The sequence below is a fragment of the Protopterus annectens genome, chromosome 2.part0 (genome assembly GCF_019279795.1).
Source record: "Protopterus annectens isolate FY-2018-M chromosome 2.part0, PAN1.0, whole genome shotgun sequence".
Taxonomy (NCBI): domain Eukaryota; kingdom Metazoa; phylum Chordata; order Ceratodontiformes; family Protopteridae; genus Protopterus; species Protopterus annectens.
Window position 1 is genome coordinate 1,310,837,567 of NC_056728.1, and position 12,525 is coordinate 1,310,850,091.

General features: G+C 41.7%; 1 protein-coding gene across 4 annotated transcripts in view; it reads right to left on the minus strand.

Annotated features, from left to right (window-relative positions):
- NRBP1 (nuclear receptor binding protein 1) overlaps positions 1-12,525 on the minus strand; it is a 1,787,342-nt gene that overhangs the window by 319,733 nt on the left and 1,455,084 nt on the right. For all 4 annotated transcript variants that reach the window (XM_044061499.1, XM_044061500.1, XM_044061497.1 and 1 more), the window contains one exon: positions 3,364-3,417. In XM_044061499.1, the coding sequence (XP_043917434.1) occupies positions 3,364-3,417 (54 nt within the window). The remainder of the gene's footprint in view (positions 1-3,363; positions 3,418-12,525) is intronic.

A 12,525-nucleotide genomic window follows, 5' to 3' on the forward strand; every position in this document is an offset into this window, starting at 1 on the left:
CTTTTCATTTACTGTGTACCCTAGAGAAATTAGCAACCTTTTTACAAACGCCAGATGCTGTAGAAGAATGTCCTTTGTCTCTGCTTGAATGAGGCAGTCCAGGTATGAATATATTTGAATTCCTTTTTGTCTGCAAAATGCAATTACTGGTGCCAGGCACTTTGTGAAGACCCTGGGCGCAGTAGATAAGCCAAAGGGCAGTGCAGAGAATTGGTAGTGCATTGCACCAGCTTTGAATCTGTGGTATTTTCTGCAATTTTGTCTGATAGGGACATGCAGGTATGCCTCTTTGAGGTCCAGAGTAACAAGCCAAGCCTTCTTGCCCAGCATGGGTAGAAGCTGTTGTAATGTCAACATTTTGAATTTTGGAATATCCAGGTAAGTATTCAAAATTGAAAGGTCTAGTATGGGCCTCCAGGCCTTGTCCTTTCTGGGGACCAGGAAGAGTCTTGAGTAAAATCCTTGTCCTTGTTTCTGTTGTGGTACTTTTTGAATAGCTCTCAGGTCCATGAGGGCTGACATTTGTTTTTGTGCCTCTGCCCACTGATTTTGTGGCAGGTCTGGCATTCCTTTTAGCCTTGGTAAAGTATGAAAGTGGAATCTGTAACCTTGAGACACAATATTCAGGACCCATTTGTCTTGGGTGATTGTTTGCCAGTTTTGAGAAAAAAGTGCTAGTTTTCCCCCTAAGGGGGCTTCCAAAAGGGACGTGCTTGGCGTACGAAGAGGAAAGCCATTGTGACTGTTTCCTGTATGGTTGCGACTTGTCCTCACCAGCTTTTGGGGTTGAGGTGCCCCACTTTCGTTGTCTGTTTGAGCCTGTCTGACACTGGAAAGGGCCAATTCTTTGTTGGCCAATTTCTGCTAAACCGAGGTGGCTGTACCTGTAAAAAAAATCCTTGACTGTTTGCATAGATTTAGCTTTATCCTCCATTTTCTTTAACACCTCTTCTGCCTTAACACGAAACAAGGTTTTAGTTTGTTTGTGTCTTTCAGCTTTTCCCGGTTAGGGGTCGCCACAGCGGAACTCCAGTCTGTTAATGATTGGTAGTGGATTTTTACGTACCGGGTTACCAGCCCTGACGCACAACCTTCAATGAAGGCACGCCAGAAGACGCTCTAGCTGAGAATCGAATGGGACAACGTCTTGCTAAGAGGCGACAACGCTACCGCAGCACCACCACCGCAGTTAAGGTATCATGCTGTAAAGGAGCATCCAATAATTTTGCCTTAACATGATCAGGTAAACTTTGTTCTTTTAACCAAGCATGTCTTCGTATCACAGAACCTGTAACCGCGGCTCTACAAGAGGCCTCTTAAGAATCAAAACCACATTGCAGAGTATGCTTTCCCACCTGTTCAACTGCATGCAATAAATCCTGCATTTCTTTACAATCAGGAGCTTCTGTGCTTGCAAGCATTTTCTGTTTTAACTGAGCCATTAAATATTGTTGGCACTTAAGCATGTGAAACTGGCAATTTAAAGCTCTTACTGCTGAAGTTGCAGAAGTGTATACTTTCTTCCCCCATCTATCCAAAGCTCTGGAATCTCTATCAGAGGGTACTGGATTTTTTGCAATGGAAGCCTTAACCCCTTTTGGACCCTGGGAAATAGTTTCTGAATCAGCAGAAGGTTTTTTGTAAAGAAACGTGCGAGAGTCAGGGACTCTATAATACCTATCTGGCTTGGCTGGAGCATGTGGCAAAGAGTCAGGAGATAAACTGGATTCAGAGAACACATCATCCACAATATCTAGCACAGGCGTAATAGCCAGGGGCCTGTGTTGAAGCAATAAGAGGAAATCCCTGAGCCTTTTCTTGGATTCTGAGTAATCCTGGCTTTCCCAGTGGAAATGCTCCCTCATGGTATGTAAAGTTTCCCCAAAAGAGTAATCCTCAGGAGGAGAGGCTGAAGGAATAGATTCTTCAGCATCAGAGTCCTCATAGGGGGGTAGAGAATATCCCTGGTCTGAAGAGGAATCAGAGGAAATGAAACCTGATCAGAGGAATCATAATCTGTATCCTGCCTAGGCCTTTTCTCAGGAGGAGGACGGGATCCCCTGATTAGAGTAATGAGGTCTTTGGCCATTTTAAGCATCTGTTTCTTAGGCATGGAGGACTGTCCAGGAGAATGCTGTACTTGTAATGGTACCTTTGTCTTGGCTGTTGTTTTAATGGTAAGTTGTGAAGGTCTGAAAACACCCTCAGAAGCCAATACCTGCTGAGGGATTAGTTTCCGTAGGCCCAATACCTTGAGTTTCCAGAGGCCTAGATGTCTCCACGTGGGAGTCGTCAGCGGCCTGTGGCTCTGAGGTAGCGGGTGTCAGGGGCTGCGAAAGCGCCTCACTGAGGACTGACGACTAGCCTAGAAGAGATTTCATCGTCGGTTTTGGACCTCTGATGCCTGTCTTTATCCTTGTCTTTGCGTTTTTTCGGTACTGAGGTCGTCGGCTGATCCGATGGCATCGTATAATTGAACCTTCGGCCAAAGTAGTGCAAAGCAAAATCAAAACGTCTTTTTATAGTGCATTTGTTAAATCTAGCACAAAACCGACAACTAGTGACGTCATATTTCAGGGCCTAGGCATGGAATACAGTAAGAGTTGAAGTCCTTATGAGGTATTTTCTTCCCACAAGAAATACAATTATTAACTTTTTCTGACATCGGTCTGAGGCAAGAAAAAAGTTTCCCCAACGGGGTACTTAGCTTTATTGAAGACTTCGGATCTGAAATTCGACTTCGAAAATCTCAGGAGTCGGCCGACTGGCACTTGTGAACTGCTTCTGCTTCGGGCACCGCGAGGCAAGAAAGACTGAAGAAAATGGCGTCGGATGCATCTTATATACCCCTGGCGCACTGACGTCAGGGAAGAAGCGACCGCAAACAATGCCGGACCAAAATTTTGGAACTCAGGCCGACTGCGGGAACGCCTGACACCAAGATAACCCAAGTGTAATGACTGCAGCAGGTGTAACACGATGAACATCAGGTTTGCTTGGGCCAAAAATTCTGAAAACTCTTGATTTCTGCTGCTTTGGCTTTGTTTTGCTTATATTTGCTGACTACTGCTTGACTAATCACTGTAAGTAATGTTCTACAGAACTATCCCACAGGCAGAAAAATAAAGGCAGCAATATGCTTGGGACAATGGCAGAATGAGGTAAAGATCTTATGGCTGTGATTTTTTTTTTCCCAGTTACTGAAGTGCTGCAGACTGAACATTTCATAAAACATTTAATACACCAATGACAGAATATCCTGTTTAGATCAGAATGTGTGCATTTTGGACAGTGGCCCATTAATCCGTGGTACATGCATATGAGGACAAATGCTTCAGAAATTAATACAAGCTATATACTTACATGATGTTTTGTTCCTTCGTCAATTTGCTCTATATTGCATTGCATCTGTACCACCTAATAAGACGAAGAACAACAAAAACAATGTCAAACCTCTGACATGGTTGCATTAATACAATATTTCAAGGAATAACATAACTTGTTATTAGGAAGTCCTAGTATTTATTTGTGAGGATTTTAAGGTGTGCAAGAATTTATTATAGATGCCCTGAAGAGCTCTCAGTCAGCAAACAATGCATAAAATTAATGGATAAGGTGAAGGTCCTTCCCCACTGCATGCCTTCACGACCTGAAGAAGGAAAAATGGATATGCAAGTACTCACAACAGAGTGCAATTGTGTAACAAGCTTACCGTAATTAATCTTCCAGGAGTGGTTGTGGTGAACAGTAAATCATTTCAATTGGATTTTTCTTACCTGACTGGTTAATTGTGCAGACAGATTTGCATAGCTGTTTTACTTCTAGTAAAGCTAATGCTGACCTTTTATCAATTGAAGTACTTATGCAGGGGGCAGCATGTTTCCGTAAAGGCAGTTCTGGCAAGCTCCAGTTTCAGTTTTTAAAGACTGGAAGAAATTTCCCCAGACAGTAGTGTGTGCTTGTGGTAGCCAAACCTAATAGCCAACCACAAAAACTATGAACACAGAACAGTAAAACTATGGTAAGAACCAAAGTCATAAAACAGCAAACTTGCAAACTACATACATACCATACAAAGTACAGTTGTGTACACTTACCATAAATGTAGATGTTCGAGTGTATTCACTGTTGCAGTCATTACATTTGGATAATCTGCTGGCAGGTTGCCCTCAGTCGGCCTGAATAACAAAGTCTTGAGTCCTGCTTCAGTTGCTGCCTCCTCTTCCATGACGTCAGGTCGTCAGGGGTATAAAACATGCATCCGACACCATTTTATTCAGTTTTTCTTGCCCCAGATGTCAGGTGCCCCGCAAATGGGGAGCATATATATATATATATATATATATATATATATATATATATATATATATATATATATATATATATAAACAGAAATATATAAAAATACACTTTTAGCAACAAACTTTACCTTCATCTAACAGCAAATACACCACAAAGGCTATAGTGTATAGTGAAGGAAAGAAAGGGTATAGAAAAGGGAATGGGAGGTGGGTAACCCGGACTGCAACAGTGAATATACTCTAACATCTACATTTATAGCAAGTGTACACAAATATACTATGTTCTTCGTGTTTCACTGTTGCAGTCATTACATTTGGGTAGAATCCCAAAGCTATGGATGGGAAGATGGAACTATACAGCATTAGGAGAGGCTATAAGGCCCTGCAGAACTCCAGTGGCAAAGCCTGCCCTGGATTTGGAGAAGAGAGGCAAATGATAATGCTTTGTGAAGGTATAAACAGAGCTCCAAGTAGCAGTTTCTAGAATGTCTTTTGTTGGAACCCCTCTGAGAAAAGCTGCTGAAGTTGAGGCAGCCCTGGTGGAGTGTGATCTGATCCCATTGGGCACAGTTTTACCATGGTGCAAGTAGCGGAAACGAATGCAGTGGCTTATCCACTTAGAAATAGTCTGCTTTGATATAACCTTCCCCTCTGACCCTGCAGCAAATGCTACCAGTAGTTGCTCAGACTTTCTTAGAGATTTGGCCCTGTTTAAGTAGAATCTTAGTTGTCTGTGCACGTCCAATGAATGCATAATCCGCTCCCCCTTGTTCTGCGGATATGGGTAAAATGTTGGCAGGTGAATGGTCTGGTTAAGAGCCACACTGGATACCACCTTAGGCATAAAAGAAGAATTGGTCCTGAGGGAAACTGTCCGGGTAAAATATAATAAAAGGCTCCACTGTCATGAGAGCCTGCAGTTCTGAAACCCTTCTTGCTGAAGTGACTGCCAAGAGAAAAGCTGTTTTCCAAGATAGAAATTTTATATCCGCAGTAGCTGCTGGTTCAAAAGGCGGCAGGGTGAGTTTTTCCAGCAGAAAATTGAGGTCCCATGCATGAGTGGGTGATCTTCTGGGAGGCCCTAAATTTTTGGCCCCTCTAAGATACCGTTTAAGCAGAGGATGAGAAAAGAGAGGAGGCTCTTTGTTGTAATGAGCTGAGATGGCAGAGGCATGGATTTTTATTGAAGAAAAAGATAGGCCCTTGTCAAGCATCTCAGTCAAATATTGTAAAATCTGAGGAATATTGGGCTTTGCTGCGTCCGTTCCTTGTGCTTTGTTTCAAGCACAGAATCTCTTCCATTTATCAGCATAAGATTTTCTAGTACGAGGCCTTCTGGCTTCCAAAATGACATCCATCACAGATTTACTGGGAGGTGGTGTTTGAAGAATTAACTAATCAGCCATGCTGCAAGATTCAGAGTTTGGAGCTGAGTGTGCAGGATTTGATTGTTCTGCTGAGACAGTAGAGGAGGTATTTGAGGCAAGTACCATGGAGGAAGTTGAGACATATTCCTAAGAAGTGGGTACCAGTGCTGGCGAGGCCAGTCTGGAGCAACTATGATAATCTTTATTTTTTCCTGTCTGACATTTAGTAAGACCTTGGAGAGTAGAGGCAGAGGGAGAAAGGCATAGACTGATAGGCTTTTCCAACTGAAGGATAGGGCATCCACTTTCCATGCTTTTTTTGTGATGAATTCTTGTGCAGAATTTGTCCAACTGATAATTTTGGGGAGAGGCAAATAGATCTATGTCTGGGCTCCCTCACTTCTGTGTTAAAATACTGAAGATTTGTGGATCCAGTTTCCATTCATGTGAGTCCATAAGATTTCTGCTTAGGTCTGCCAGAGTATTTTGTTTTCCTGACAGGAATTGAGCTTGAAGATGTATTTGGTAAGTCAAGGCTGTGTTCCACAAGGCCATGGCTAGTCTACAAAGGGGGTAGGAATGTGTACCCCCCCTGCTTGTTTATGTACCACAAAACTGTGGTGTTGTCCGTCTTTATCAGTAGTTGTCCTGGATGAAGTAAGTCCTTGAAGGCTGTCAGAGCATTCTGAACAGCTAGCATCTCTTTCTGGTTGATATGCAGATGCATTTGGTTTGGGCTCCATTTGCCCTGAATGCATCTCCCTGCCAGGTGGGCCCCCCCAAGCATAGTCCGATGCATCTGTAGTTAGGGTTTGGGTGGCAGGGGGGGGTAGAGTGAATGACAGTCCCTTGTTTTGGTGACATGTCTCTGCCCACCAAAGAAACTCCTGTTGTAGGCAGGGAATGAGAGGAATCATTGTTTCCAGACTGTGACAATGTTGACTCCATAAACTTTTTAGGTACCATTGAAGTTTCCTCATATGCAGTCTCGCGTCTGGAATTAGAAGAATGCAGGATGCCATGAACCCCAAAGCCTGCAGATAACTGGGTTTTTGTTGCCATTTGTTTAAAGTATGCTGTCAGTTGCCTTTGTTTGTCTGGCGTAAGGTAAGCCATCTGGGCAGTTGTATTAAAGCTTGCATCCAGGAATGTAATTATTTGAGAGGGTACCAGTTGTGATTTCTTTTTGTTTATGGTGTACCCTAGGCATGCTAGAAGCCTTTTCACAAACAACAGATGTTGAAGAAGAGTGTCCTTGTCCTCTGCTTGAATGAGACAGTCGTCCAGATAAGGATAAATTTGAATGCTTCTTTGTCTGCAGAATGTAATTACTGGTGCCAGGCACTTTGTAAAGACCCTGGGCACAGTAGATAAGCCAAAGGGCAGTGCAGAGAATTGGTAATGCAAAAAACCTGCTTTGTAGCGAAGATATCTTCTGCATGATTCCCTTATTGGGATATGCAGGTATGCCTCTTTTAAGTCTAGAGTTACTAACCAAGCATTCCTGCCTAGCATAGGTAGTAGCTGTTGTAAAGTCAGCATTTTGAATTTTGGAATGTCCAGGAACGTGTTCAGAATCGATATGCCCAGTATTGGACGCCATTAATTGTCTTTTCTGGGTACCAGGAATAGTCTTGAATAAAAACCTTGTCCTTTTTCCTTTTCTGGTACCGGTTGAATAGCCCCCATATCCATGAGGGACATGACTTGCTTCTGGGCCTCTACCCACTGGTTTTGTGGCAGATCCAGCCATCCGTTTGGAATTGGCAAAGTATGGAAATGAAATCTGTACCCCTGCGATACTATGTTTAATACTCACTTGTCCTGGGTAATTAACTGCCAATTTTGAGCATGAAGTGCTAGTTTCCCCCCCCAAGGGGACTACCAAAAGGTAAGTGTTTGGTGATGGTAGAGGAAAGTCACTGAGACTGCTTACTGTAGGGTTGTGCTTTGTTTCCTCCAGTTCTGGAGGTGGAGGCACCCCACTGCTTTAACCTGCAAGAACCCTGTGATTGGTATCTGGAGCCTTTTGAGCGCCTGGATTTGCCTTGAGTGGCTCTGTCGGACACACAAAAGGACCAATTTATAGTAGGCCAGTGTCTACTGAACCTGGGTGGCTGCACTTGCAAGAAATCTTTTACGGTTTGCATAGATTTAGCTTTGTAATGCAATTATTAACTTTTACTGACATCGGTAAGGAGCAAGAAAAAGTTTCCCCAATGGAGTACTTAACTTTAGTTTAAAGTCTTCGAATGCAAGAATTTTAGGAGTCGGCCGACCAGCATTTGCAAACTGCTGCTGCTTCGGGCACCGTGCAGCAAGAAAGACTGAATAAAATGGCATCGGCTGCATATTTTATACCCCTGACATCATGGAAGAAGAGACAGCAACCGGCGCAGGACCCAAGACTTTGTTATTCAGGCCGACTGAGGGCAACCTGCCAGCAGATTACCCAAATGTAATGACTGCAACAGTGAAACACGAAGAAAATCAAACTGGAGGGTGCGAGGTTGCACTTGCACAGGGACATCTGGAATTTAACTGTACTACCATCTTTAAGGAACGACATTAACAATAACTCTTGGTACTATCCAAAGCAGTAAAGAAGTATTTTAAGGTGATCAGACATACTCTTACAGCACTGCCATGTTAAAACTATGATTTGTACCCAAGCAGAGCTTCTAGCTTGTAATGTTTTGCGAACACATGGAGAGTAGTCCAAACTACAGGTTCTAATCCATTCTGAGTAGAATTTTTTTCCTGTAGTGACACACGTGGCTGGTGAACTAGCTGAAAGAATAAGGCCTTCAATTGCGTGGCTTTATTTATCAAATCAATCAATCAATAAATACAATTACCAGCCACATGGACAAAGTTTACTTGGTGACAAGGAGGATTAAGCGACTTTTTTTTTTTTTTTATACAATGGACAAAATTTTCTGATTTCCTGAAATACTGAGTCTTTTTAAATATTTAAACTTACTGCGGAAATCAACGAAAAGTGCAGATGAGTAACATACCACTCACATACTACAGCACATCTTCTGGAAGGGTTCACTATAATGAGAGTAAATCATAACATTGTATTTATTCAGATTCTACTTCCTGTGGCCTTGAGGAATTTTCCAGTAGTAGCTACCTTCCTTGTGAAGACTATGTTCTTGCGCCAGTGAAGTTACTGATGCAAGTGGTACAAGACACGAATATATATCCAGCACTGCCAGGAACCCTGATTCTTCAAGCCTGGAAGCACCACAGGGAAGTGCACCTATAGTAGGTAAAGTTGTAGTGCTGAGGCTAGAAATATGGGTATAAATCAATATTAATGCAGCTAAAAAAAACAGGTTCTCCAGATGTACAATGGGAGTGACAGAGGTGGAACAGGACTGACAGAGGTGCATGTTACACATACATGTATCCAACAGATCAAGCTAGAAGACCATGCCAGATAAGCATGGCCAGGGCAGGAAAATATGCAGTGCTTTGGCCAGTAATAGGTAATGCAAATGTAATATGATGATGGTAACTGTATACAATTCTCTAAACAGGAATGGAAGGTTTAATGTTACAGTGCCTTTTTCCTGAAGACCTTTCGTTAAGCACCTTATAAAGTTGCTTAATTCTTTTTAGGACAAGTCACTACAACTTTCAAATGATATTATCTAGTAGAATCTTAAATGGTAGTTTGGTTACACTGGGAGGTGCACAGCTTAAGGATCATCTATAGTCTTGCCATGCCTTAGTGTCCTATACTTAGACTGTGCTTCAAAATTGCACAGTATGGTGAAAGTATGAAAAGCAGTCGCTCCATTAACTTGTAGTATGTATCCTTTGCAGAAACATTTCTAAAGCAGTTGAAGTTCAGTTGCTCTACGGGAATGTATCCCAACAGAGCCTTGTAAAGCTTTACTGCATTTATTACAGGAAGAGACAATGCAGTGGCAACCAGACACTTTGACAATGACAGTCACTCTGACAATGACAGTTTAGTTACAAGCAGCCTTCTTTCCATTTCTTAAGGGACAGAAGAGTTACCAGATTTCCTGAAACAAGAAGTACTCCTGGTGCAGCAGTTTAGTTGTCTAAGTACATCTACTGTATGCAACAGATGGTTTCTCTTCATTTTAGTAGTAAAAATAAACAAATGGAAACTGGTAAGACATTGTTGCCACCACCTTATGTATGAGAGGGATTAGTAAAGAAACACTTCAGTTGTGAAAGGCTTTGAAAGCGGTCTTGCACAAGAAAGCCTGTAAACTCGAGATAGTCCTCCCCAAAGTTGCAGTAACAAGAACAAATGTTTCCTGAGTCTCACAAGGGATAATTGGCTAGGCTTAAAATGGCTTCCAAGGGCAGTTAGCTTAGTACTAATCCATGAACCTATGAACCTAAGACAAGTAAATAATGTCCATTGTGTCAGACAGTGGCAATGTTCACTTATCCAATATGAAGTTTAAGTCCCAGGGGGGAGAAATGAGTCTTTTAAGAGGTCTTAAATATGGAATACCATTCACAAAGGTCTTAAAAACATTTGTCGTTATCTGTGTAAAATTAATACAAGAGGAGAAATGCAGAAGCATACACCTGATGGAGGTGTGGGGAGCCATACATTTGGTTTCTGAATGTGGATTGGGGCCCTCAAACAAGGTATAAATAAATCTGATTCTGCAGCACTAATATATACAATTTTACATTACAGTTAAAGGTAATACTGCAAACATTTATGTATTACAGCTAAGGGTGGCACTGCAAGCATTTAGTCCTGTGATGACAGTACACTATCAAGCAGAGATGACTACAGAAATTTAGTTTCGTAAAAAGCAATACATTACTATTGCTGTGCCTGCATTAAGGTAGTTTTGCGATACACAGAAGAGGTAACTGATCACGGAGCATATATTTAGATTGCCACCAGCACAACATAAGCAAACTTAGCCTTGAGGCTGCTGTACGCTTGCTTCCAAACAACTACGTGAGTGATGTATAGCAGGATGTTTTTTTTTCCAGCAGTTAGTAAGAAAATGTGAAGTGTGACAAACTGCTCATTTCTAGCAATCTAGCAGGCAAGAAAAAGCATTTTAAAAGAGCAGCATCAGAATGAATTGGCAAATATAATATCAGGTCATTGTTAGGTTAGTTAACTCTCCTATTCAGGAAGTATAATGTTTTGTTTACTGCCTCACCTGGCCGTATTGATGACAGAGGCTTTTTGTTGCTGTATCAGACAGTAGCTATAGGAGCCCCCTGTCAGTTGCTAATAATGTTTTTTTGAGGATTGTTTGAGAGCAATTTAATAGAACAGAACTACTTTAGCTTGTAAAGGTATTTTAATACATTTTAAACTATTACCACTGGTACCTTTTCAACCTGTGCAATCCATATTGTAATTATATTGCTTCAGAATTCTAATGTTTAACAAGGGTTAGGAGAAATACACAAAGTTACATTCAAACAGATGTTTGAAGTAAACAAAAATTATTGGAACGAAAAATTCAGTGGGTTTATGCTCATTGTGGTAGTCAAAAAAAAAAAAAAAAAACACTACATGTTACGTACTTAACATAATGCTAGATCCTTTTCATCCCTAGTCCTTCTGATTTGACTGATGGGATCAGGCTGTCTCAAGGTTCCGAAACAGCAATGTCTTGCAAAGTGCTCAACCACAATCTTCTTCCTTGCTCCCAACGCATAAGCCCATGCCCCATCTCAGACCGAGTTTTCTGCTGACTGTTGTTGTCGTCTTTCGGCTTTTCCCAGTTAGGGGTAGCCACAGCGGAACTCCGATCCGCTAATGATTGGCAGTAGATTTTCATGAACGCCGAGGTGCCAGTTCGATGTTCAACCTTCAACGAAGGCACGCCCATTTACGCATGTCTTTCAAATACCCACCCAACCGTGGGGAGGACATGCAGACTCCACACAGAAGGTACTCCCCGCACTCCAGCCAAGAATCGAACGAGAGAACCTCTTGCTGTGAGGCAACAACGCTGACTAGCACTGGAAAAAATATGGATGACAAGGTTGAGAGTTTTGGGGAGAAAACCGTTTTAAAAATAGGTTTTCTAGGTCCATCTAAACATGAGTAGTGACAATTGGTAAGGAAGAAAGTGGCACAGATGTCGACTTGGATGGGCTAAGGATGAAAACGATCCAGTGTTATAGTAATTTATTTTACTTATTGGACTACCACAATGGGTCTAGACCCAATGAATTTTTCAATCCAAAGAATTTTTGTATGCAAGTACATAACTTTGTATGCAATTTCATTCACTTCAACTGAGCTGACTGATGGGACAAGATCCCAACCTATCCAATTTCCTAAATGGAATTATGTATGACAGGATATCTCGAGACTGGTAGCACTAAAGGATGACCTACCTCTGGAGATAATGCCCAACCTATGTTTGGAAAGGTATGCAATGTACACCAACTTGCTACTGCACAAATAACATCCACTGAAGAATTCCCGAAGAAAGCAGAGGATTCTAACACCAACTAGGATGAGTGAGCCTTAGACCTGAATAGCAAGGTTTTGTTTTTCAATTTGTAAGCAACAGTTATGCAATGTGACAGCTATATGGACTGAGTTACTTTAGAAACCTTGTGTACTAATCTGGAGTGGGCAAAAGAAATAAAGAGCTGTGAATCTTTTCTGATTTTTGTACTGTGAAGGTAAAACAGTAGCTACCTATGGGCAAACAACATATGCAGAATGAAGAGTTTGGAAAAAAGACTGTTAGAAGAAAAGGTTGGCTTTGGTTGGACTCTTAAGCAGCTTTTGGAAAGAAAGATGGATTTGTTTTTTTGAAAAAGGAAGGATTTGTTCTGAGTGGAACTTTACCTTTGTGAAAAATTAG